Source organism: Kogia breviceps, chromosome 9, assembly GCF_026419965.1.
Source record: "Kogia breviceps isolate mKogBre1 chromosome 9, mKogBre1 haplotype 1, whole genome shotgun sequence".
Classification (NCBI taxonomy): Eukaryota; Metazoa; Chordata; class Mammalia; order Artiodactyla; family Physeteridae; genus Kogia; species Kogia breviceps.
The window spans coordinates 19,663,374-19,689,985 of NC_081318.1; the positions used below are offsets into that span (position 1 = coordinate 19,663,374).

Genomic DNA, 26,612 nt, shown 5'->3' on the forward strand with positions numbered 1-26,612 from the left:
AGGAGCTAAGGTAAAGCATAGTGATTATAGTTAATACTGTATTATATACTTGAAAGGTACCAAGACAGTACATCTAAAAAGTTATCACCACATAAAAGAAATGGTAATTATGTGATGTGATGTAGGTGTTAGCCAAAGCTAGGGTGGTCATCATTTTGCAATATTTAAGTATATCAAATCAACACATTGTACACCTTAAGCCTACACAATGTTATGTCAGTTATTATCTCAATAAAGCTAGGGGAAAGAAAAGCCTTTCACCCATTTGAAAAATATTTCATCATAATGGAACATAGGAAAATTTATCTGCAAATCCACTTCCCAAAGACAAGAAAAGTTATGATTTTAGGTGTATATTCTTAGCACTTAGTTGTATACTGGCCTTAGTACAAGAATGTACAAGGTTTCTAGAGGGACTGTTCACGTGTCTCTAAGTCATCAGTCTGATTCTCAAGTGAGTCAATTAAGGCTCATTTACTCTGTGGCGGCTGTTCACACTTCTTAACATGTCCAGCTATCGCTGAGAGGCCTGCCATTGATCACAGCGGGGTGGGGGGTGGAGACTGTACGGGTGCAGGAATGGATGTGTCAGCGCAAATACCGCCCTCCTCCTGAGGAAGAACAAAATCAGGCCCAGGAAATGAGTTAGGACTGTCATCTTTACATTAAGTCAGAAAGCAAACTGCCATGGAGGATACAGACAACTTATCCTCTTAATTCCACCACCAACCAGCTTTGTGAAACTGTCAAATTATTGCAGCTTTCCCACTTCCCTGGGTAAATCTGGGATTAATAATAATGCCCCTACCTGTGATGAGGCCAACAGTAAGGCTCACTCAGGTGAGATGCCAGATGGCAGACTGCTCTGCAAAGCATAAATGCTACAAAACGACAGAACTCCGTGATGTCTGTGATGTTATAAAGAGTCTTCTCAAATTTGAGCATGTGTAGAATCATCTAGAGACTCCTGTGGGCCCCGCACTCAGGGATTCCAATTTAATCACCCCTCCCCACAGGGATAATTTGCATTTCTCACTTTCAAGTGACATTGGTATTGCTGGTCCTTAGACCCCACTCTGTGTAGCGCTGAGATTTTTTTAAAAATAAAAATCGTTTCCTCTAATTTTCAAATTGTCTTCTTTGCATTTTTTTTTACTTATTTATTCATTAAACTTCCTGGGCACTTAGTATGTGCCCAGCCCTAAATCAGGCTGCAAACACAAAGTTAACCCCCCACTTAAAAACTTACAGCCCAATCTAATTAGAGAACATAATGCTGATATGGGCCAGGAACTAGAGGAGCCCAGAAAAATAAAGTACAGCCTAAGATACACACAAAGGTGCTCTAATCATATCTGACCTCACTCCTAAACATCACCAAGGGAAGAATTTCATTTGACACACTTTTTTTTTTTTTTTTTTTAAGCAGCAAACAGCTCAGCTTTTTATTGAATGTTACTAAAGAGGTTTAGTCAAAGAGAGCAAAGCCCATGTCATCCTCAGACTCTTCAGACTCTTCTTTCTTTGCTTCCACCTTCTTCTCCTCAGCTGGGGCAGCAGTGGTGGAGGGGGCAGGACCTCCTGCTGGTGGCAGGAGGTCACCTGCCTTGCACCGCAGATGAGGCTCCCGATGTTGATACCGGCCAAAGCCTTTGCAAACAAGCCTGGCCAAAAAGGTTCAACATTTACACCGGCTGCTTTAATGAGGGCATCGATCTCATCCTCCGTGACCGTCACCTCATCGTCATGCAGGATGAGGGCCGAGTAGATGCAGGTGAGCTCCAAGACGGAGGCCATGGTGTGGGCGAGCGCTAGGCAGAGGCTGCCGGGCGCGGTGCTAGTCGCCGGATGAAGTGAGGGCCTCACCCCAATGCAGCCTTAGCTTCCTCGGAAGGTCGGAGCAGCTCAGCGGTAGCTGAGGAAAGCTGACACAAGTTTTTGTTTGTGTGTTCTTGCTATGAGAAAGATTCAGTGCCCGTTTGAGTGTGGAGTATCTCTGGATTATGACACCAACGAGCACACAGAAAATGAAAAGATCTAAGACAGCTCCTACTATCTGCCAAATAAAGAAGTGGCCTTGATGCAACACGAAGGCAGACACCTAAATAATATTATCAATAACCTAAAATGTAGATTTTACCTACATTTTAAGTCATTTCCTTAACTGGCCCCATCTCTAATATGAACCTCCCACAGCATGCAAAACAAGAGAAATAAAAAGCATTTTTTTTTTTTTTTACCCTGACAAATATAAAACAAAGATTTAAGAAATGTAACACTGAGTAAGACCTCTAGCACATTCAGCCAAGCTCCCTTTCTCCAGGGACTATAACCAAAGGACAACGTAAGGATCAGAAAGACAGCTGTCCAACTGCACATTTACCAAAGAGCTACAAACATTACCCACATTATTAATTCACCTGATATGCTAAGAAGCTATCATCTATTGCTTATGTGGGAAATCTAAAAAAAAAAAGATACAAATGAACTTAATTACAGAACAGAAAAAGAATCACAGACTTAAAGAAGGAACTTATGATTACCAGGGGGAAGGCTGGGGGGAGGGACAGTTAGTGAGTGTGGGACTGACATGTACACGCTGCTGTATTTAAAATGGATAACCAACAGGGACCTACTGTAGAGCACAGGGAACTCTGCTCAATATTCTGTAACAACTAATTGGGAAAAGAATTTGAAAAAGAATAGATAGGTGTACATGTATAACTGAATCACCTTGTTGTACACCTGAAACTAACACAACATTGTTAATCAACTATACTCCAATAGAAAATAAAATGTTAAAAAAATAAAAAGAAGCTATCATCAATTAATTTAAGTCTTACAAGAAGGTATGTAGATCTGGGACCAGTACTACCTTCCATGGTAATGAATTGTATATTTTAGTTAACAAATGGTATAATAAGCCCCATATGTAAAGAAGTAATTCATTTGTTCTAAAAATATTTTAGTAAAGCTGCAGGGGATTATATTCTAGTTGAGGAATAGTGGAATTTCTTCCATATGTCCCTGGTTCATCCTATTCATACTCTTCAGTATTTAATAGTTGGGTGTATTTAGAGCATGTTCTCACTGATACATGTAATCAAAAGTAGAGATTTAATCAAATGGAATCATAATCACTGAAGTTAAATTTACTTGCTTCCCGCTTGCTTTGATTCAAATTAGCTACTCATCTAAATTACATCGAGGCCCTTCCTGATTCCAAGCATGTCCAGGTGCTACACGCAGTGCTTGGGAATGGCTACAAGAAGCCACAAGGACAGATGCTTGACCTTGCTTCAAAGCTGCTCTTAAATGATTTTTCTGTAAAATAAAATGACCAATTCCACCAAATCCTACATTTCAGATACGTAGGTGAAGAGTAACTAATAGAGAAAGAAGAGATGAAAGGAAATGCTACTTACATGAAAAAGAAATACATGCCTGACTCTAGGCACAGATATAAAGAAACCATGAGAAATATTTATTTCTCTTTCCATAAACACTGTACTTTTACCACAAAACTAAACTTGGGGCTTGAACCTTTTGACTGTCTCATAGATAAAACCACTTTGTATGACTGGCCTATTACAACAGTATGCCGTCATTTCAAGTTCTGGACTCTGTATTTTTAACGTACATTTCTCTAACTTTTAGAGCAATAATTCAATGTATCTCTACAAATCTAAAGCCTGCAGAGACTGAGAAATCGGGGGGGTGGAGTGGGGAGTTTTAGGAAATGAGGCAAATACCAATTATGAAGAAAAACATGACTATAAAGTAGATGATTCAATGTTAGAATTATTCAGCAAGTATTCATCTAACACCGACAATCAATTACATGACAGACACTGGGAGGCAGAAACGAAAAGGGTATACAGTCCATTACCATACAATGTAATAAGTGTTACGACTATTTAAAAGTAGCATGGCCACTCCTTCAGATTCCAGATCAAAAATATAAAGACTAGAAGAAAGTCTGGGAAATTTTATTTGTAATCTAAGAGTGAAGAAGACCTAAGTTCTGACACAAAACCCAGATGCTTTAAAAGAAAACATTGATAAATACAACCTCATAAAAATAAAAACAATGTATACGTGATCAGACATCATAAACAAAGTCAAAAGAGAAAGAAGCTGGAGGGAAATTAGACTATAAATCCCAAAGAACTAATTTTCTTGATATATAAAAAGTTCCTGTAAATCAATAGAAAGACAAACATACTGGAAAAATAGGTGTTCACTATTTTTCAGTAAGAAAATAAAACATTATTTGACCACTGTACTATTGAAATGTCAACTTTTAAACAAGTCGGCTTTTAGGATAGGATAATGAACCATCCTGTACCTATCACCCTGATTCAATTAGTATCATTTATCACTAATCTTGTTTTAGCTATATCTACACTCACCCTCAACCCAGATTATTATGAAGTAATATATCCATATATAACATAGATATCATAACAATGAATTACTTTTTACACAAATAAGAAGTTTAACCTCACTCAAATTTTCTCTAAAAAATACAAATCAAAACCACCTTGGAAATACCATTTTTCACCGATCAGATTGACAAAGATAAAAAACATTTTGATAATACAACCTGTTTACTACAGGAACTCTCAAACATTATTGATGAGACTACAGGAACTCTCAAACATTACTGATGACATGAAAACTTGGTATTATCTCTAAGAAAAACACACTTGGCAATAATTATCGAAATCTAATAAACCACAAAAATCTAATCAACCAGCAAAGAACTCTGAAAATGGCACATCAAGAATCGGATGCTCTCCTTCTCACATCTTATATGTCAATGTCAAAGTAACTGCACAACTAGAAGAATAACTAGCAGGTGCTATCAAATGAATGGAGCTTGATAACTACAACTTGTATAAAACAACAGTAAAAGCTGCCTTACTTTATTATTTAAAATACACACACACACATCCCCCCCCCCCCCAGACACAAGACACACCCTAATGCCCACCTACCCAGACCAGATTAGATCCTCATGGTTATATGCTTTCATGGCACATTTTGCTTTTCCTCTGCAGCACTTATCACAGTTTGTAATAATACACTTATCTAAGGGTTCTCTTATTAATGCCTTTCCTCCCCTCTAGACTTTAAACTCCATAAGGACAGGGATCATGTCGTATTTTGTGTGGCATTTGAGCCCAGTTAGTTCCTGGTCCATGACTGATATTCAATATAAGGGGAATTCATTCTTTCATCCAAAATATATTTATTATGGGTCTGGTGGCTCTGTGCCTACATTCTGGAGATATGGTGCTGAACAAAGCAAACTAGTTCTCTCTTCTCTTGAAGCTTCCAAATTCTAGTAGTCAGAAAATAACCAAACACACACACACACAAACACACACACACACACACACACATACACACCATAAAAAGTAACTTAATGAACATGATCCAGTTGATCTGCAAACACGTATAATGTTTTTCCACACTAATACCCCCAATCAGCATTTCCATTTGTAATGATTTCTTTTGATTAAAATAACTTGAGTAATACTTTAATTCTTAAATAATGAATTTATTTTTCACTATAACTTAATAACAGTTGCAAAATAAAGGGGGGGGGGCCTATAACCTTACTATCCAAACACAACTACTTTTAGCATTAAAGCATATTTCTCTCCCGTTTCTTCCATGAATTTTTCCTCAGTGAGCACAGAATATGCAGTGTTCTCTCCTTTTTATATCAGATGCTTAATCTTCCCTCATTCATAACAGAGATCAAGGAACATCACAAAATGGTCTCCTTCCAAAAAGGGAAAAGGTCTCCCTGGCAGCCACTGTCCACTCATTCAATCCCTTCCGCCCTCTTCCAGACCAACAGTCTTACCCAAGTGGAGCGGGCCTCCAGCACCTCCCCCGTCTGCTTTCACTTTTAAACAGGACCATTTGCAAATAAGTAGCTGTTACACACACGACGCCAATCCTTCTCTTTTCCCACATTCTTCTCTCTCCCATACCCTTGACAAGGTATCACACCTTTGAGAAGATTTTGTTCCATGCATTTTTCATGCTTTTCTCATTTGCTAAATAGTAAAGGACTTCCCACAGCTTTTTTGAACAAAAATGAAAATGCTCATCAGCTAGATTTTTGGGAAAGAACCAATAGCTAGGCAGCAGGAGTTGAAGAAACTGGTTATGAGCTGCACAGGCTGCAGACCACACAAGCCATCTGATATTGAAGACATTGCCTGCCTTTCTGAGGAAATTATGGGTAGCAGGTGGTTCTGGGAGATTTAAAAAGCCCTTGTTACCCTAATGTTTATCAACTTGGCAACAACAGTAGTTGAATATTTTCCCTTCATAGTAAACAGAGGTTTACAGACACTAGATAATGAATGAACAGAAAGACAAAATATTTCTCCTATAAATAGACAATAGGTTGGGGGATCAAGAATAAAAAAAAATAATAAGTGGGTGAGCAAAGTGATTTTTGAAAACTGTCTGTGAAAGTATTCTGGCTCTGCAGGAAGTGAAAGCAAAACAGAGTTCACTAGTCTGGTTCCTACTACTTTTCTAGCAAAATAGCACGCAACATTAATTCTCTTTACATTAAGACAAATGAAAACAGGCCTGCAATGCATCACAACCAGAATATATTTAAGAAGATGATGCTGAACAAGGAGACTTTTAGGGAAAGTTACAATTCTGGTGCGTAGCCTCAGAGTAGCATTTATATGCTAACGATTTGGAATAGGTTATTTCACTGGGGCGGGGGATGTAGTGATGGAGAGAATCATTTTGTGGAAGAAGGATTCATGGTTCTTTTTGCCTATGCTCCAACTTCCTTTAAGGAAAACAGGCTCTTACACCTTTAACATAAGATTTCTTGAAAGGTAAACGATAATATTAATAATAATGTAAAGTATTATGACTTTACTTCTCTCTAAAATAATGTCACTGACACCTCCCAGTACAGTTTAACACAAGGTATCATGCAAGCTTCAAGGATAATCTGACAATATCCTTTCTAAACTTCTAAACCTCTAGAAGCAACAATGCAATCACTTTTGAAAGAAGTTTCCCAGGTAATTAATTCTTGAGGAGTTTTAAAGCATTTGTTGGCACACAGCTACTATAGACTACCTCCAAGTTATCAGCCATTTGGAACACCAACCCAAGAATTTAATCTTTGATTTTCAAAAAGAGTGGCTCCAAATATTTGCTTACTCTGTACTATTTTATCTAATAAGGAGTTTTGGCCCAACATTTCAGATTTGTACATTTTATAAAATGGGATCATGTTATAGGCATGAAATCAAGACAAATAGCTTGTTCACTTGCCAGTGTCCAATATATCCTACCTACAAAAGCCTTTAAAATACTGACCAAAAAAATGAAACTTAAAGAGGGAAAAATACCCTCCTGCTGATTCATTCTTCATAGAGAAACATTTATTATTTACTGGGGCAGTATGTTGAATTTCCACTTCTGCTGCTGTAATTTCCACTTGTGAATTTTGTAAGGTGCCGAAGGAACAGAAGAGGAAGAGGTCAAAATCCTAGGAAAGACACACTGCTATTAAGGGGACTGTAATGAGAACTACAGAACAGTTATTGATCCGTGCCCTTTTCGTTTTATTTCCAATATATACTATAGTCATGCTATTTCCCTATGAAAGTTCACTGTATTCATCTAGGGACTTGCAGCAACTGGGCAAACAGCAAATCAGAATTCTGAAGTGTTCATCAGTAAGGAGGCAAAAGGTCTACACGAAAATCCAGGCACCAGGCAAAGAAAGAAGAAAAGCACAGTTCGTTCCGTTTAGAACCATTTCCAGCTTCTCTGGATCACAGTGTGAGTGATCAACGAACATGAAAGCTGAGAAAGGAACCAAAAATAAATAAACTTAGGTATTCACACACACACACAAATGCACGTAACGGTACCTACTGGCGCTGCTCTACCAAGCTCTAAAACCTCATCTAACATGAGCAACCCTGGTAAGACAGGTATTGTTTTCCTCAGTTACGGAGCTGAAATTCAAAGTCAGGTCTTCTCAGCTCCAAAACCCATGCTCCTCAAAACATGTGCTTTGAAATACTCTGTGGCATAAGAGGGGTGGAGAATGTTTTCTTCACCAGTCGTACTTCTGAATGAAGTTTACAAGGGAATTAATTTTTGAAGACTTCTAAAATATAATTAAGATCACTATAATTTAGAAGAACAAAAGAATATAGAAAATGTAAACAGAATAAATTTCTTCAAAATTTTAAAGTGGGGAACTCCATACTAAGCTATTAATATTTCTCCTTAAATTTGTTTATCTTCTTAAAAAAAAAAAAAAAATTTAAGTCCTAAGTACAAACAGTAGAATTTCCTTCACGACGTGTCAACAAGATTATGAACTCTGTCTAACACACACTATCTCACACCTCCCAGGAACACACATTATTTGAGCAACTCGGAAGAAATGCCCTACTTTGCCCTCTGTTCTCAGATAAAATTGTACTTTCCATTAGCCTTTTCCCTTCAAACGATAAATTCCTGCCTTGCCCATATCTGGTGTACCTGGAGGGTTGGGGAATAGAACAGAGAAAGGGAAGGAGGGAACAAAGATCCATGTAGAGTTAATCTTGGATTTTCTAGGAAATCCTCAATTTGAAATATCTTCTCCCACCATCAGATGACATTAGACTAGTGTGCCCTAAGTTCTGGTTTGGCAGACATGAGCTCCCAGTCTATCACAGTCAAGACAGAGTTAGGATCAGAGGACAATTTCAGTTTTCCCCTTATGAAATAAGAATTATAAAATCCAAACCTTATTAGTTGTTTTAAGTACATAAAGGAATTCCTGAGACTGATTTGCCTATTGGCAAATATCACTACACATTAAAGAAGAAAGCATGGGACAGAGGAAATACCATGGACTTGCATTCAGGTGGAAGGCCAGCCACTTGTTCTGTGACCTTGAGCTAGTTACTTCATCTCTGAACTCCAGTTTCCTTAACTATAAAATGTGGATACTAAGTAATCAGCTCAAAAAGTTATAGTGAAAATTAAATAATATACATAAGTTGCCTTGAATATAGTTAAGTGCTTAAGAAATATTCAATAACTGCTACATTCTTTCATTTGAGTATGGACAACATGCTTTAAAACTTCTCAACTACCTCAAAAACCAGCTGAACTGGGCTTCCCTGGTGGCGCAGTGGTTGAGAATCTGCCTGCCAATGCAGGGGACACGGGTTCGTGCCCCGGTCCGGGAAGATCCCACATGCTGCGGAGCGGCTGGGCCCACGAGCCATGGCCCCTGAGCCTGTGCGTCCAGAGCCTGCGCTCCGCAACGGGAGAGGCCACAACAGTGAGAGGCCCACGTACCACCAAAAAAAAAAAAAAACACCACAACCAGCTGAACTATGCCTCTTCAAGCTGTTTTCACCAATCTGAGTTTGTATGGGCCATAGTATCCAAAGTTCAAGAAACAACATCAACCTAAGATATTTACTTACTCCCCCCACCCTAGAAAAGCTACAGTAAATACAATTATCAAAAACATAAACCATGGGACTTCCCTGGTGGCACAGTGGTTAAGAATCCGCCTGCCAACGCAGGGGACACAGGTTGGATCCCTGGTCCGGGAAGATCCCACATGCCGTGGAGCAGCTAAGCCCGTGTGCCACAATTACTGAGCCTGCACACCACAACTACTGAAGCCCACGTGCCCTAGAGCCCAGCATGCCACAACTACTGAGCCCACATGCCACAACTACTGAGCCCACACGCCACAACTACTGAAGCCCGTGCCTAGAGGCCATGGGATGCAACTACTGAGCCCACGTGCCTAGACCTCACACTCTGCGACAACAGAAGCCACCGCAATGAGAAGCCCGTGCACTGCAACAAAGAGTAGCCTCTGCTCGCCTAAACTAGAAAAAGCCTGCACACAGCAGTGAAGACCCAACGCAACCAAAAAAGAAAACACACAAACCACAGCCCCACCTACCTTGGTTGGTTCTCAGCCGTGAGGTTCTCTCCCCTCTGATAACCACTGTCAGCCACCTGGGTTGTAGACCTCTTCACAATTTGCTTCAGCTCCTGCTCCAAGCGTTCTTTGATCGCCTTAACTGTCTCTGGGATCTTCTTCAGTTTGGCCAGCCCCTTAATGAGGATGCCCATAAAAAGGGTGCTGTTTTCCTCTGGATCCAACTCCAAATCCTCCTTGATGTCCTGAAGGTTTATCTCCTTCACTGTAAAAAATTAATAAATAGCCACAGATTCTATCACCAAATTGAAAAACAGAACGGGTCTAAAAAACATGCAATCATTCCCTTAAAGGAATCAGAGAGGTTTTTCAATTAAGTTTGAAATTAAATTATACTTACACAGTAACTACCTAAGAATCACACACACACACAAAAAAAAAAAACCAGTTAACGTTCCTCATATTATACCCATCAATTAATAGGAGAGAGAAGCAATTAAAAGCAAGCAAATCTCCACAGAAATTTTTCCACAGACTACCATTTCTACAGAGTCATTTATTAACATTGGTGACATTTATTAACATTCACTGTTTATAAAATGCCATACTTGGTGCTGCATGAGAATTACAAAGAGCCAGACCATAGTCTAAAATTCCTATTTATTAGTTAGAGATAAGTAGCTTGATAAAAAGACATTATACAAACATGTGGAAAAGAAAAGGTAAATAAAATTATAACCAATGATAAGAGAGATGAAGCAAAACAAAGGAAAAATAATATGTACAAGGGAGACAAGACTGAGGAAAAGAGTAATGAAGACTATTTCATAAATGCAAAAGAACAACATTCTATTTTTCTTTAAAAACATGTCCACCAAAACATCATTATCTATTGAAGACAGGTCTTGCTAAACCATGGAAGTTTGCTGAGTAGTAGTATATGTCAAAAGTCTCTGCAGATGTTTAGACTACAGCTTTCATCCAAACCATCTGGTTTCATAATGAAAGAAACACCTTCTAACAGTGGTTCTTAACCCCTGTGGGAGTTGGGGAGAGGGCAGGACTGAGATCTGAGACTTCTGTCACCTACTGAAAACCACAGGCCTTTCCCTCAAACTAACGTGTATATACACAAAACTTCTCATATGACTTCAGGGGTTTCCGCAACTACCCAAAGAACTACAGGTTGAAAACCTCTGGCCCCAAAATAATTCTCTCATTTTACAAACAGCTGCATTAAGACAGACAAAAGAAGAAGAGAATACGAGCCTAAAGATGGACCTTAACAAAGTGGTCCCCATCCTCCCCTCTCCTCCCCTCTCCTCCCCTCCTCTAAACAACTGAAAGGTTTTTAAAATGTGATACCTGAAAGAACATACACATTCTTTACTAGATTCAAGCTCAACTATACTACACAAACCACTCCAACCTGTTTAACACCACTGGAGTGTTTTGAAATCTACTTATTTAAGGAAGAATGAAAATATCCCAGTATATGGAATAAGTCCTTCTAACCACTGTACAAAGTCTCTGAAACCTCTACTTCAGATGACATGTAGGCTATTCTCAATCTCTTTTTTGCTCGCAACTCATAAAATGCACTTAAGTACAAACATTTAATGTTCATTTAATGACACCCATGATATAATTACTTACACAAATTTGTTCTTAAGTGAATAAGTCCTCTACAGATTTATGCATAATTCTGCTGCCTTACTTCAACTCACTAGACCCCTGAAACCCACAAAAGAGAAAAGCACACAGAGAATGACCAAATCCATATGGTTTCCTTCACAGTGTAGAGGGCATTTGATGATACCATATTTAATTTTAAATACCTTAATAGTAGCAAACTGGGCATAGAACCAAGAAGGCTTAAAGCCTCTAAACAGACATGACAAATCTGAAGGCAAGTCGAAAAAAGTCATCGATATTTCCAGACGTGACATTCCAATAACACACATTTTAGTTACTGGTTTTCTTTTACACATGAAGAGCTAGACACCTCAGGCCACAGAATCACTCCATGCTGCAAAACCAACCTCAACAGCAGCAAAGTACTTAGCAGCCAGGGAGCCATCTAAATTCAGCATGGCAGAGGGGGAAAATGAAACAAAACTATAAGCAGAGCTTTAGGCAGGCAAGAAAGGAATAGAAATTTAGCTGGGACAACAATGATCTTCACAAGAGCACATATGAATCACAGACAGGTCATATGCAAAGGGCCACCTAAACATCTCAGGCACCTGCTGCAAGAGTGCTTGGGTAATGAGGTCCATGTAGTTGAAATCAATAAGCCCCTAGATTAAGTGCCTTACAGCTACTTATATGCACACTAATATGATAGCCTATTAAAAAATAACAAATAAGCAAGGTATGAATAATAAGATGTCACAGCCCCAAATGGCACATTTGTTTACAACCTTATCTTTCTGTTTGTCTCCCAAAATCTCCTAGAGCATAAACACTGAACAGAGCCAGTATTCATTAACTTATATTATCTATTTCACTTACACCAGCTGAAAATTAAAAGGCAATTTTAAAAAATAATATAGAGCTGAGGCTCGGGCTTCAGAGTTCAGATCCCAGGGAGAAGACTGGGGTTGGCTGTGTGAACACAGCCTAAAGGGGGCTAGTGCGCCACGACTAACCGAGAGGGAGCCCGGGAAAAAGTCTGGAAGTGCCTAGGAGTCAAGACACCATTGTTGCAGGATGGGCCAGGAGAGGGGATTCAGAGCACCACCTAAACGAACTTCAGAGACGGACTCAAGCCGCAGGTATCAGAGTGCACACCAGAGAAGGGCATGAAATGCTAAGTCTGCACAGCCACCAAGAAGCCTGCGCGCAAGCTCAGGTCACTCTCCGCACCTCCTCCCCTGGGAGCCTGTGCAGCCCGCCACTGCTAGGGTCCCGTGACCCAGGGACAACTTCCCCAGGAGAACACATGGCACGCCTCCGGCCTCTGCAATGTCACACCGGCCTCTGCCGCCACAGGCTCACCCCTCATTCCGTACCCCTCCCTCCCCCCAGCCTGAGTGAGCCAGAGCCCCGGAATCAGCCGCTCCTTTAACCCCGTCCTGACTGGGTGGGGAACAGACACCCTCAGGCGAACTACACGCAGAGGTGGGGCCAAATCCAAAGCTGAGCTCCAGGAGCTGTGCAAACAAAGAAGAGAAAGTGAAATGTCTCCCAGCAGCCTCAGGAGCAGCAGATTAAATCTCCACAATCAACTTGATGTACCTGCATCTGTGGAAAACCTGAATAGACAACGAATCAACCCAAAACTGAGGTAGTGGACTTCAGGAGCAACTGCAGACTTGGGGTTTGCTGTATGACACTGACTAGTTTCTGACTTTTATGTTTATCGTAGTATAGTATTCAGCACTTGTTGTCATTGGTGGATTTGTTTATTGGTTTGGTTGCTCTATTTTTTATTACTTTTTAAATTTTAATAATATTTTTTTATTTTTTATTTTGATAACTTATTTTACTTTTTTTCCTATCTTTCCTTTTTTTTTCCCTCCCTTTTCCTCTGAGCTCTGTGGCTGACAGGGTTTTCGTGCTCCAGCGAGGTGTCAGGCCTGAGCCTCTGAGGTGGGAGAGCCAAGTTCAGGACACTGGACCACCAGAGACCTCCTGGCCCCATGTAATATCAATAGGGGAGAGCTCTCCCAGAGATCTCCGTCTCAATGCTAAGATCCATCTCCACTCAACAACCAGCAAGCTACAGTGCTGGACACCCCATGCCAAACAACTAGCAAGACAAGAACACAAACCCACCCATTAGCAGACAGGCTGCCTAAAATCATAAGTTCACAGACACCCCAAAACACAGCACCTGACGCGGTCCTGCCCACCAGAAAGACAAGATCCAGCCTCATCCACCAGAACACAGGCACCAGTCCCCTCCACCAAGAAGCCTACACAGCCCACTGAACCAACCTTACCCACAGGGGCAGACACCAAAAAATGGGAAATACAAACCTGCAGGCTGTGAAAAGGAGACCCCAAACGCAGTAACTTAAGCAAAACAAGAAGACAGAAAAAACACACAGCAGATGACGGAGCAAGGTAAAAGCCAACCAGACCAAACAAATGAAGAGGAAATAGGCAGTCTACCTGAATAACAATTCACAGTAATGCCAGTAAAAACGATTCAAAATCTTGGAACTAGAATGGAGAAACTACAAAAACCATTTAACAAGGACCTAGAAGAGCTAAAGAGCAAGCAATGATGAACAACAGAATAAATAAAATTTAAAATTCTCTAGAAGGAATCAGTAGCAGAATAATTGAGGTAGAAGTAAGGATAACTGACCTGGAAGATGAAATAGTGGAAATAACTAATGCAGAGCAGAATAAAGAAAAAAGAATGAAAAGAATTGAGGACAGTCTCAGACACCTCTGGGATTTAAAATGCACCAACATTTGAATTATAGGGATCCCAGAAGAAGAAAAGAAAAAGAAAAGGACTGAGAAAATATTTGAAGCGATTATAGTTGGAAACTCCCCTAATATGTGAAAGGAAAGAGTCAATCAAGTCCAGGAAGCACAGAGCCCCATACAGGATAAATCTAGGGAGAAACACACCAAGACACATATTAATCAAACTATCAAAAATTAAATACAAACAAAACATATTAAAAGGGCTTCCCTGGTGGCGCGGTGGTTGAGAATCCGCCTGCCGATGCAGGAGACACAGGTTCGTGCCCTGGTCCGGGAAGATCCCACATGCCGCGGAGCAACTAAGCCCGTGAGCCATGGCCGCTAGGCCTGCGCGTCCGGAGCCTGTGCTCCGCAACGGGAGAGGCCACAACACTGAGAGGCCCGCATACCGCAAAAAAAAAAAAAAAAAAAAAAAACATATTAAAAGCAGCAAGGGAAAAGCAACAAATAATATATATGAGAATCACCATAAGTGAACAGCTAACCTTTCAGCAGAAACTCTGCAAGGCAGAAGGGAGTGGCAGGATATATTTAAAGTGCTGAAAGGGAAAAACCTACAACCAAGACTACTCTACCCATTAAGAATCTCATTCAGATATGACAGAGAAATTAAAACCCTTACACACAAGCAAAAGCTAAGAGAATTCAGCACCACCAAACCAGCTTTACAACAAATGCTAAAGGACTGTTGTAGGCAGGAAACACAAGAGGAGGAAAAGACCTACAAAAACAAACCCAAAACAACTAAGAAAATGGTGACAGGAACATACATATCTATAATTACCTTAAGTGTAAGTGGATTAAATGCTCCAACCAAAACACACAGACTGGCTGAATGGATACAAAAATAAGACCTGTATATATGCTGTCTACAAGAAACCCACTTCAGACCTAAGGATACAGACACACTGAAAGTGAGGGGATGGAAAAAGATATTCCATGCAAATGGAAATCAAAAGAAAGCTGGAGTAGCAATTCTCATATCAAACAAAATAGACTTTAAGATAAAGACTACTACAAGAGACAAAGAAGGACACTACATAATGATCAAGGCATGAATCCAAGAAGATATAACAACTGCAAAGTATTTATGCACCCAACATAGGAGCACCTCAATACACAAGGCAAATGCTAACAGCCATAAAAGTGGAAATTGACAGTAACACAATAGCAGGGGACTTTAACACCCCACTTTCACCAATGCACAGATCATCCAAAATGTAAATAAATAAGGAAACACAAGCTTAAAGTACACATTAAATGAGATGCACTTAATTGATATTTATAGGACATTCCATCCAAAAATAACAGAGCACACTTTCTTCTCAAGTACTCATGGAACATTCTCCAGGAGACATCGTATCTTGGGTCACAAATCAAGCCTTGGTAAATTTAAGAAAAGTGAAATCGTATCAACTATCTTTTCCGACCACAACGCTATGAGACTACATATCAATTACAGAACCACCTCACACCAGTTAGAATGGGCATCATCAGAAAATCTACAAACAACAAATGCTGGAGAGGGTGTGTAGAAAAGGGAACCCCCTTGCACTGTTGGTGGGAATATAAATTGATACAGCCACTATGGAGAATAGTATGCAGGTTCCGTAAAAAACTAAAAATAGAATTACCATATGATCCAGCAATCCCACTACTGGGCATATACCCAGAGAAAACCATAATTCAAAAAGACACATGCACCCCAATGTTCTTTGCAGCACTATTTACAATAGCCAGGTCATGGAAGCAACCTAAATGCCCATCGACAGAGGAATGGATAAAGAAGTTGTGGTACATATATACAATGGAATATTACTCAGCCATAAAAAGGAACGAAATTGAGTCATTTGTTGAGATGTAGATGGATCTAGAGACTGTCATACAGAGTGAAGTCAGAAAGAGAAAAACAAATATCGTATATTAATGCATGTATGTGGAACATAGAAAAATGGTAGATGAACCAGTTTGCAGGGCGAAAGTTGAGACACAGATGTAGAGAACAAATGTATGGACACCAAGGAGGGAAAGCCACATGGCGGTGGGGAAGGTCGTGTGCTGAATTGGGCAATTGGTATTGACATGTATACACCGATGTGTATAAAATTGATGACTAGTAAGAACCTGCTGTATAAGAAAATAAAATTTTCTTAAAAACTAATATTAAATTTATTTGGGTTATTTGTATGGAAATATGTTAATATAAATGTTTCATACATTACATGAAGTTCCTAAAAATCTTATATGTTCTGGTATAATGTTATAAGTCATAATTCTACTTATTACTTTTAAATGTATATTTCAGAAATAACTAAATTTCCTTGTCAATTGCATTATTATGAACTTTCATCACATCTTTAACCATGGTCATTTTTAAGTCTTTTGTCATTTACAGACAGTTCTGGGTGTACTCTGATGCTTTTGCAAAAATGTTCCTATAAAAGGGTTTCATCTTCAAGGAATTCATGGAAAACACTCTGACAAGTACAGGTTTCTGATAACTGACTATACTGCTGAATTGAATGAATAAGCATTTTCAGAATTCTAATGGAAAACTGATGAATTCATAAAAGGGCTAACAAAAGAGCAAGATGAAAAAAAGATCAATTACATGGGACAGAGTGAACTGATGAGGATGATTATAATTTTTGTGACTTTCTGTTTGAATTTTTAAAAATGTGATGAAGAAAGAAATGTAACTTTAAAGATCTGCATAGAATTTCATAGTATATTTAACAATTTCCTCACTGTTGAACATTTAGTTTAATATTTGTTAGAGCAAACAACATTACTATATACACATATTTCTCTGCATTTCTGTTTATTCCTCATGGTTGATTTCTAAAACAGTGCCATTTTACTGAACTGTATTTACTTCCTACTGGAACACTGCATTTATTTATATTGTGAAAGTCATATTTTTCTGTCTATTCAAGTATGTATAATACCTAGTTTTGTTCATTGCAAAACAGACGTAAATTCTTTCAATTCAAAAATAAACTGTATAAAATACAAACACATGGATGATAAGCAATATACTACTAAATAACCAAGAGATCACTGAAGAAATCAAAGAGGAAATCAAAAATAACTAGAAACAAATAACAATGAAAACACGACGACCCAATACCTACGGGATGCAGCAAAAGCAGTTCTAAGAGGGAAGTTTACAGCAATACAGTTCTACCTCAAGAAACAAGAAACATCTCAAATAAACAACCTAACTTAACACCGAAAGCGATTAGAGAAAGAAGAACAAAAGAAACCCAAAGTTAGAAGAAGGGAAAAAATCATAAAGATCAGATCAGAAATAAATGAAAAAGAAATGAAGGAAATGACAGCAAAGATCAGTAAAACTAAAATCTGGTTCTTTAAGAAGATAAACAAAATTGATAAACTATTAGCCAGACTCATCAAGAAATTAAGGGAGACGACTCAAATCAATAGAATTAGAAATGAAAAAGGAGAAGTAACAACTAACACTGTAGAAATAAAAAGTATCATGAGAGATTACTACAAGCAACTTTATGCCAATAAAATAGACAACCTGGAAGAAATGGACAAATTCATAGAAAAGCACAACCTTCTGAGACTGAACCTGGAAGAACTAGAAAATATAAACAGACAAGTCACAAGCACTGAAATTGAAACTGTGATTAAAAATGTCCCAACAAGGGCTTCCCTGGTGGGGCAGTGGTTGAGAGTCCACCTGCCAATGCAGGAGACGCGGGTTCGTGCCCGGGTCCGGGAGGATCCCACGTGCCGCGGAGCGGCTGGGCCCGTGAGCCATGGCCTGCGTGTCGGGAGCCTGTGCTCCGCAGTGGGAGAGGCCACAGCAGTAAGAGGCCCACGAACCACAAAAAAAAAAAAAAAAAAAAATGTCCCAACAAACAAAAGCCCAGGCTTCACAGGCAAATTCTATCAAACATTTAGAGAAGAGCTAACACCTATCCTTCTCAAGCTCTTCCAAAACATAGCAGAGGAAGGAACACTCCCAAACTTATTCTATGAGGCCACCATCACCCTGATACCAAAAACAGACAAAGATATTACAAAAAAAGAAAACTACAGGCCAGTATCACTGATGAACATAGATGCAAAAATCCTCCACAAAACACTAGCAAACAGAATCCAAGAGCAGATTAAAAGGATCATACACCATAATCAAGTGGGGTTTATCCCAGGAATGCAAGGGTTCTTCAAATATATGCAAATTAATGTGATATAAAATATTAACAAACTGAAGGATAAAAACCATATGATCATTTCAATAAATGTAGAAGAAGCTTTCGACAAAATTCAACACCCATTTATGATAAAAAACCCTCCAGAAGTAGGCATGAAGAGAACTTACCTCAACATAATAAAGGCCATATATGACAAACCCACAACCAACATCATTCTCAATGGTGAAAAACTGAAACCATTTCCACTAAGATCAGGAACAAGACAAGGTTGCCCACTGTCACCACTGTTACACAACATAGTTTTGGAAGTTTTAGCCACAGCAATCAGAGAAGAAACAGAAAAGGAATCAAAATCAGAAAAGCAAAACTGTCACTACTTACAGATGACATGATACTATACACAGAAAATCCTAAAGATGCTACCAGAAAACTACTAAAGCTAATCAATGGATTTGGTAAAGTAGCAGGATACAAAAGTAATGCACAGAAATCTCTTGCATTCCTATACATTAATGATGAAAAATCTGAAAGAGAAATTAAGGAAAAACGTCCATTTACCACTGCAACAAAAAGAAAAAAATACCTAGGAATAAACCTACCTAAGGAGACAACAGACCTGTATGCAGAAAACTGTAAGATGCTGATGAAAGAAATTAAAGATGATACAAACAGAAAGAGAGACATACCATGTTCTTGGATTGGAAGAATCAACATTGTGAAAAAGACTATACTACCCAAAGCAAGCTACAAATCCAATGCAATTCCTATCATACTACCAATGGCATTGTTCACAGAACTAGAACAAAAAATTGCACAATTTGTATGGAAACACAAAAGACACCGAATCGCTAAAGCAATCTTGAAGAAGAAAAACGGACCTGAAGAAATGAGGCTCCCTGACTTCAGACTATACTACAAAGCTACAGTAATCAAGACACTGTGGTACTGGCACAAAAAAGAAATATAGATCAATGGAACAAAACAGAAAACCCAGAGATAAACACACGCACATATGGTCACCTTATCTTTGATAAAGGAGGCAAGAACATACAATGGAGAAAAGACAGCACCTTCAATAAGTGGTGCTGGGAAAACTGGACAGCTACATGTAAAAGAATGAAATTAGAACACTCCCTAACACCATACACAAAAATAAACTCAAAATGGATTAAAGACCTAAATGTAAGGCCAGACACTATCAAATTCTTAGAGGAAAACAGAGGCAGAACACTCTATGACATAAATCACAGCAAGATCCTTTTTGACCCACCTCCTAGAGAAATGGAAATAAAAACAAAAATAAACAAATGGGACCTAATGAAACTTAAAAGCTTCTGCACAGTAAATGAAACCATAAACAACATGAAAAGACAACCCTCAGAATGGGAGAAAATATTTGCAAATGAAGCAACTGACAAAGGATTAATCTCCAAAATTTACAAGCAGCTCATGCAGCTCAATGTCAATAAAACAAAGAACCCAATCCAAAAACGGGCAGAAGACCTAAACAGACATTTCTCCAAAGAAGATATACAGATTGCCAACACACACAAAAGGATGCTCAACATCACTAATCACTGGATAAATGCAAATCAAAGCTACAGTGAGGTATCACCTCACACCGGACTGAATGGCCATCATCAAAAAATCTACAAACTATAAATGCTGGAGAAGGTGTGGAGAAAAGGGAACCCTCATACACTGTGGGTGGGAATAAAAATTGATACAGCCACTATGGAGAACAGTATGGAGGTTCCCTAAAAACTGAAAAACAGAACTACCATACGACACAGCAATCCCACTACTGGGCATATACCCTGAGAAAACCATAATTCAAAAAGTGTCATGTACCACAATGTTCATTGTAGCACTATTTACAATAGCCAGGACATGGAAGCAACCTAAGTGTCCATCAACAAATGAACAGATAAGGAAGATGTGGCACATATATACAATGGAATATTACTCAGCCATAAATAGAAATGAAATTGAATTATTTGTAGTGAGGTGGATGGCCCTAGAGTCTGTCATACAAAGTGAAGTAAGTTAGAAAGGGAAAAACAAATACCGTATGTTAATACATACATGGAATCTAAAAAAAATAATAATGGTTCTGAAGAACCTAGGGGCAGGACAGGAATAAAGACACAGACGTAGAGAATGGACTTGAGGACATGGGGAAGGGGAAGGGGAAGCTGGGATGACCTGAGAGAGTGGCACTGACATATATACACTACCAAATGTAAAAGCAATAGCTAGTGGAAAGCAGCCACATAGCACAGGGCGATCAGCTAGGTGCTTTACCACCACCTAGAGGGGTGGGATAGGGAGGGTGGAAGGGACACCCAAGAGGGAGGGATATTGGGATATATGTATATGTATACGTGATTCACTGTTATACAGCAGAAACTAACACAACACTGTAAAGCAATTATACTCCAATAAAGATGTTAAAAAAAGATGAAGAATATAATCAATCATGAAGACTAGTCTGATAACCACAAAAAGCCTGTGAGGTCAGATAGAATTATTGGTGATTTAAGGAAAAAGCCTTGTATAAAAATAATTTAACTGAAATTCAGTAAGGCCTCACACCACCATTAGCACAAAATATACATCTTTCCAAACTAATAAACCCTAAATCATTCTCTTGTATGTATCTCTCTTGCTATACTAAGTACTCACCGTGTAGGTTTTAGAACACTTTAAAATTATAAATACTTTACTTCCTTTCCCAATTCTCCTATTTTTTTTAAATAAGTTTACTTATTTATTTATTTTCGTTGCGTTGGGTTTTCTTTGCTGCGCCCAGGCTTTCTCTAGTTGCAGCGAGCGGGGACTACTCTTCATTGCAGTTCATGGGCTTCTCATTGTGGTGGCTTCTCTTGTTGCAGAGCACAGGCTCTAGGTGCGCAGGCTTCAGTAGCTGTGGCACACAGGCTTTAGAGTGCAGGCTCACTAGTTGTGGCACACGGGCTTAGTTGCTCTATGGCATGTAGGATCTTCTCAGACCAGGGCTCTAACCTGTGCCCCCTGCATTGGCAGGGGGATTCTTAACCACTGCGCAACCAGGGAAGTCCCTCCCAATTCTTTTTAATTTTTGCTGAGGACATTATCAAGTGACGACTTCTTCAACTTGGTTTTGAAGATTTTCACTGACAGGACAGTGCTAAATGTTAATATTTGACACTGTTAAGACTCTGATGTTCTTTAACCAATTATTTCTACTAAAATGCTATTGGTCCCAATTGTTTCTTTTATACACACACACACATATTCCTAGACAGATAAACAGATCAGACACATAAGGCAGACAGATCGGTATATATCTGTACAGACATATATGCCTAAGTGGATATAAATCATGTCCATGTGGAATCATGGAAGGACGATTTAACTAGGACACTTTGGTAGTCATGAAAGGATTAAGTAGATGCTATCTAAGGTCTTTTCAAGCTCTGAAATTCCCTGATTCCATTAACTAGGGTTTAACTCTGGATATCTCTAGTTCCAAGGCTTATAGTTAATTATGTATACCTATATTATAAAAGCCCATTTAATAACAGATAAGCAAGGTGAATAATCCATTTATGCAGCTAAGTGTCTTACAAAAGAAAACTACTTTTTTGTTTCCCAGTGAATATGGAAAGCAATCTAGATTAGTCCCTGACTGCTTTCTTTTCTCAGTATGTTTGGTAAGAAGATCAGTAACACAAGCCAGGCCTATACACATATGTCATCAAACTGCAGAAGATAAGGGCCCTGGTAAAACACTTAAATTTTTATTAAATATGCTATTTTATTTCATTTATCATTTATATTTATACATGTCAATTAAAGTACAAGAGATAATAGTGGTGTTTACTATAAACTCCTATAGACATCACTCCTTACACTATGCACAGGACATAAATTATGTAAAGTTCATATAAATGATTTCAATCTATAGAACTAAATTTAATGTTCAAAAACATTACCCCTATTTAAGAGAACTGTCTGCCACTATTAAACAGAATTCAATATAAGAAAGAACCTTCAAAAAATTACCAAGCTTAGGGCTTCCCTGGTGGCGCAGTGGTTGAGAATCCGCCTGCGGATGCAGGAGACAGGGGTTCGTGCCCTGGTCCGGGAAGATCCCACATGCCGCGGAGCAACTAAGCCCGTGAGCCATGGCCGCGGAGCCTGTGCGTCCGGAGCCTGTGCTCCGCAACGGGAGAGGCCACAACAGTGAGAGGCCCGCATACCGAAAAAAAAAAAAAAAAAAAAAAAAAAAAAAAAAAAATTACCAAGCTTAATTAGACCACAAAATATCCAGAGAATTACACATTCACAATTCTGCCCCCACAGATGGAAGCCTGGCCTCAGAACACTGTCAGCATTCTCAAGCAGAAAATAAGAAAGTTACCACTTAAAAATAATTCTTATGCTTCTGATCAAAATGGCACTGTAAATTCATACTTGAGATATCCAGTCTGCTCAAAACACAATTATATATAAAATATAAATTAAGAAATTAAAAAGAAATAGTGGCTCAAAATTGAGAATAACATGTCTGTGGACAAGAAATGCAAACAAGTCGAGCCAGCGTGTATGTGCAATGAGCTCTGGGTGGAGAAGCAGGCAGAGAATCAACCAGGATTTGGCCCACGTAGGGTTATAGAGACCTAACATGCTCCACTGGCCAGGTGAGCTGACAAAATCCTCCATCAAAGGCTGCAAGCACAGGGCCAAACAAGCTCTAGACCTACAGTGGTAGGCTACTGGCCTCATCAAATCCTTATCCTCCATTTACATCCCAGTGGAGGGACTTGGTCAACTACTTATTTTAAATACCATTCCGTTCACCAATGAAAAATTACCTCTAACATCTTTTATTCTAATTAACACACCCACTAGTGCAGATTGAGAGAGCAGTATCTGATGCACTGGTTGCCTCTGGAGTATAGAATCTTGATTAGGGGCTTTCAAATGTTAACTAACTACCCCTAGAGTATGCATTCCTGATTAAGGTACTTCAAATGTCAACTAAGCACCCCTAAGGTACAGATTAAATTACACCCCACTCCTGAAAGGAGACTGCCAAAAGCTGTTGCCAGCTGCTGGGGGGTGGGGGGGTGGGGGCAGAGGGGCGATCATTTACATTGAGCTAGGAGATTTTACAGCCTCAGCACAGGGATAGTTTCAATTCAGCAGGATGGAACCTCACTGCAGTGAGTTTTGAAAACACAATGAATGTACACTGATCCTTCCATAGTGAACTGGGCTAAGGGGAAAATAACGGCATGTTTGATTGGGGAGAACAGAGAGTGGAATACTCTATTAGGATAAAAACAAACAAAACTAACATCTATTGAATCAATTTTCCTTGGGATGGTACTTAATGTGCATTGTATCACCTAGAGCAAGGAGGATGCACCTTTGTAGCTCAAGGAGTAGCAACCAATGGAGAAGAAGCTACTAGAAATATAACAGGGACACAGGATAACAGACAAGGAACAGATGAATAAATTGACAGTTTATATTAATATTCCCTAAAATGTATTAGACTGTGGTAGTTGTTAATGTATGAGTTTGTAAGTTCAACTGCCCAGGGAGATAGTATGTAGAAAGAACAAGAACTTGGCATCACTTTAGATTTAATTATCATGTCTACCACTTTCTAGTTGTGTGATGTCTCTCAAGTTATTAAATCTTGCTGGACCTCAATTTCTTCATCTGTAAAGTGTAGGTAAAATTATCAATAGAATTGTGCCTATTAATGAGATAATATGACATCAAGACAAACTCCCAAAAGTAAAAAAATGTATTTTTAAAAATTCTAGCTTTAGGAACTCCAGGGTTGCTGAAGACAAGGGTGGTGACTTAGATCCCCATTTCTCAACATTTCCTCCAAAACCAACACAGAACAAGAAGAATAAACAAAACTCATAAAAACTATGCCTTCAGGATAACCTAGAGACAGAAATTGCCCCAAATTCAAAATAACTGTAAATAAAAATAAGAAAAAAAAACCCCACCTAATCCCAGGAAGTAATATCTCATGCTCCTGCCCCACCCCTGCTTTGCCACAAGGCTTTGTTATAAGCAAAGGTAGACTATGAAAAACTATGACGAAGAGATTAATTAAAAGTGAGTTAGTGATGAGCCTAAGATTGATCTAAAACCATCAAAGTTTTAGAAAGACAAAGTCCACCCTAAGTTTCAAAATACTAAAAAGTATCCAAGCAGATCACAGCATGGACTATAGGGACTTAAAAGCAGACACAATTTGAAAGAGCAGTGTTTGAAAATACACAGCCCCTGGGAGAGAAATAAGATAGAAAGAAAGAGATAAATGCCCTTTGATGAAGGGAGAAAGAAGCAAAAAGAGAAACAGGAGAGTCAAAATTCAGAGAACAAACAAACTTCCCCCTCTGCCAAAACAGAAAGTCAGCTAAAGTATCTGGAATTTGCTATAATGACAGAAGAGGGAGCCAATGAGCTAGGAATCCTATAAAACACCCCAATATCATAAAAATAAACAGAAAAAACAATGAACACATTCTCATGAGAGTACTACCAAAACACAACCCCAACACACATCAACATAGGAAAATTTCATCCAATAGAACAACCATGAAGGACAAGAAAACTGGAAGATGATATTCCAGGTGGAATTAATATACTCAAATACTCAAACAAGAATTTGGGAATATGAAAAGCCACCTTGAGTCAAAAAATTATGACAGACATGGACAATCAAAAGCAAAGTGTGAAAAGAAAACTTACCAAACTCAGGAAAGAGATGGAAGAAAAAGACAAAATTATCTCAGATATGAAGAATAAAATACAAAATACCTATGGCAGAATAAACTGAAATGAATAATTTATAAAGGATACTGAGGAAATGCAGGGAACCAAAGTAGAGGATAAAACAGAGATTAAAAAAAGAACAAGAAGAAATGAAAAGATGAAAGAGAAAGTAGTAGAAATGAAAGACAGGCAAAGAAAAAATAACAGTGATAAAGAGGGAAAGCAAACAAAGAACACTTAAAATTGTAAACCAAGAAAACTTAGAAAAAAATAACGAATGTACAAAATGAAACAATAGCCCATTGGGTATCTTGGAAAATTAACAGCAAAAAAATATCAAAACTTCAACACATATCCTACTAAAACTATTAAGTTCCTAAGATTAAAAAATCCTTAAGGCCTACAGAATCAAGGAACTTACAGGGGAAAAAAAAATTAGGCATCAGAATTTTCCTAAAGCACTCAAAGGAAAACAACAATAAAATAGCATTTTGTAAAAAAAAAAAAATCTATAATTGAAAGTGTAAACCAAAGAATTCATATCCCCAAGTTGTCCTTTAAGTATCAAGGCTACAGGGAAAAGGAAAAAAAAAAAAAAAAAAATGTTTTCAAATAAAGGAACTCTGCACCCATGACCACTTCTTGAGGAATTTTTTAGGTAATGAACTTCATCCAATCAAGAGATGACTAAGAAATTTCAACAAAAAGTCTAATGATGAACATTTAGAATATTTAAATGTAGATTTAATACAAAAACAAAAGTGTGGAAGACAACTAAGCAAAAGTAATAATATGTTGTGAAAAAAGTAAAAGTATACAACTAAAAAAATGGCATTAGAGAAAGAGGAAAATAGAAATAGAGTGAGTTTATTGTTTGTTATCTAGGCAATAGACGGGAATTAAAGGATAACCAATAAAAATAGAGAAATCTGAGAGTAAAGGTTTAACAAGAAAAAAGGCTAAGAGCATTTTTTAAAGGTATACATTAAAAGACAACCACCAGGGGATAAAAACTGTCCTAAACAAAAAAATTCTGCATAAATTAAAGAGCAAAGAACACACATCTCAGAGAGAAAAAAACATAGCATACATAACATAATACACATATTTACAAAATACTATGATACAGTTGAGATAGAAAACATCAGTCATATCAATATATATCGATGGATTCAATTCATCTATTTAAAAAACTTTTTCAATTTGGCTTACAA

The 26,612-nt window shown here is 38.4% G+C and overlaps 1 protein-coding gene and 1 pseudogene across 1 annotated transcript in view; both read right to left on the reverse strand.

Moving 5' to 3' along the window:
- Positions 1-26,612, reverse strand: part of EXOC4 (exocyst complex component 4) — an 826,096-nt gene that overhangs the window by 722,411 nt on the left and 77,073 nt on the right. Inside the window, exon 6 of the mRNA XM_059074406.2 lies at positions 9,995-10,238. Within this exon, the coding sequence (XP_058930389.1) occupies positions 9,995-10,238 (244 nt within the window). The remainder of the gene's footprint in view (positions 1-9,994; positions 10,239-26,612) is intronic.
- On the reverse strand, positions 1,469-1,824 carry LOC131762722 (large ribosomal subunit protein P1 pseudogene; annotated as a pseudogene).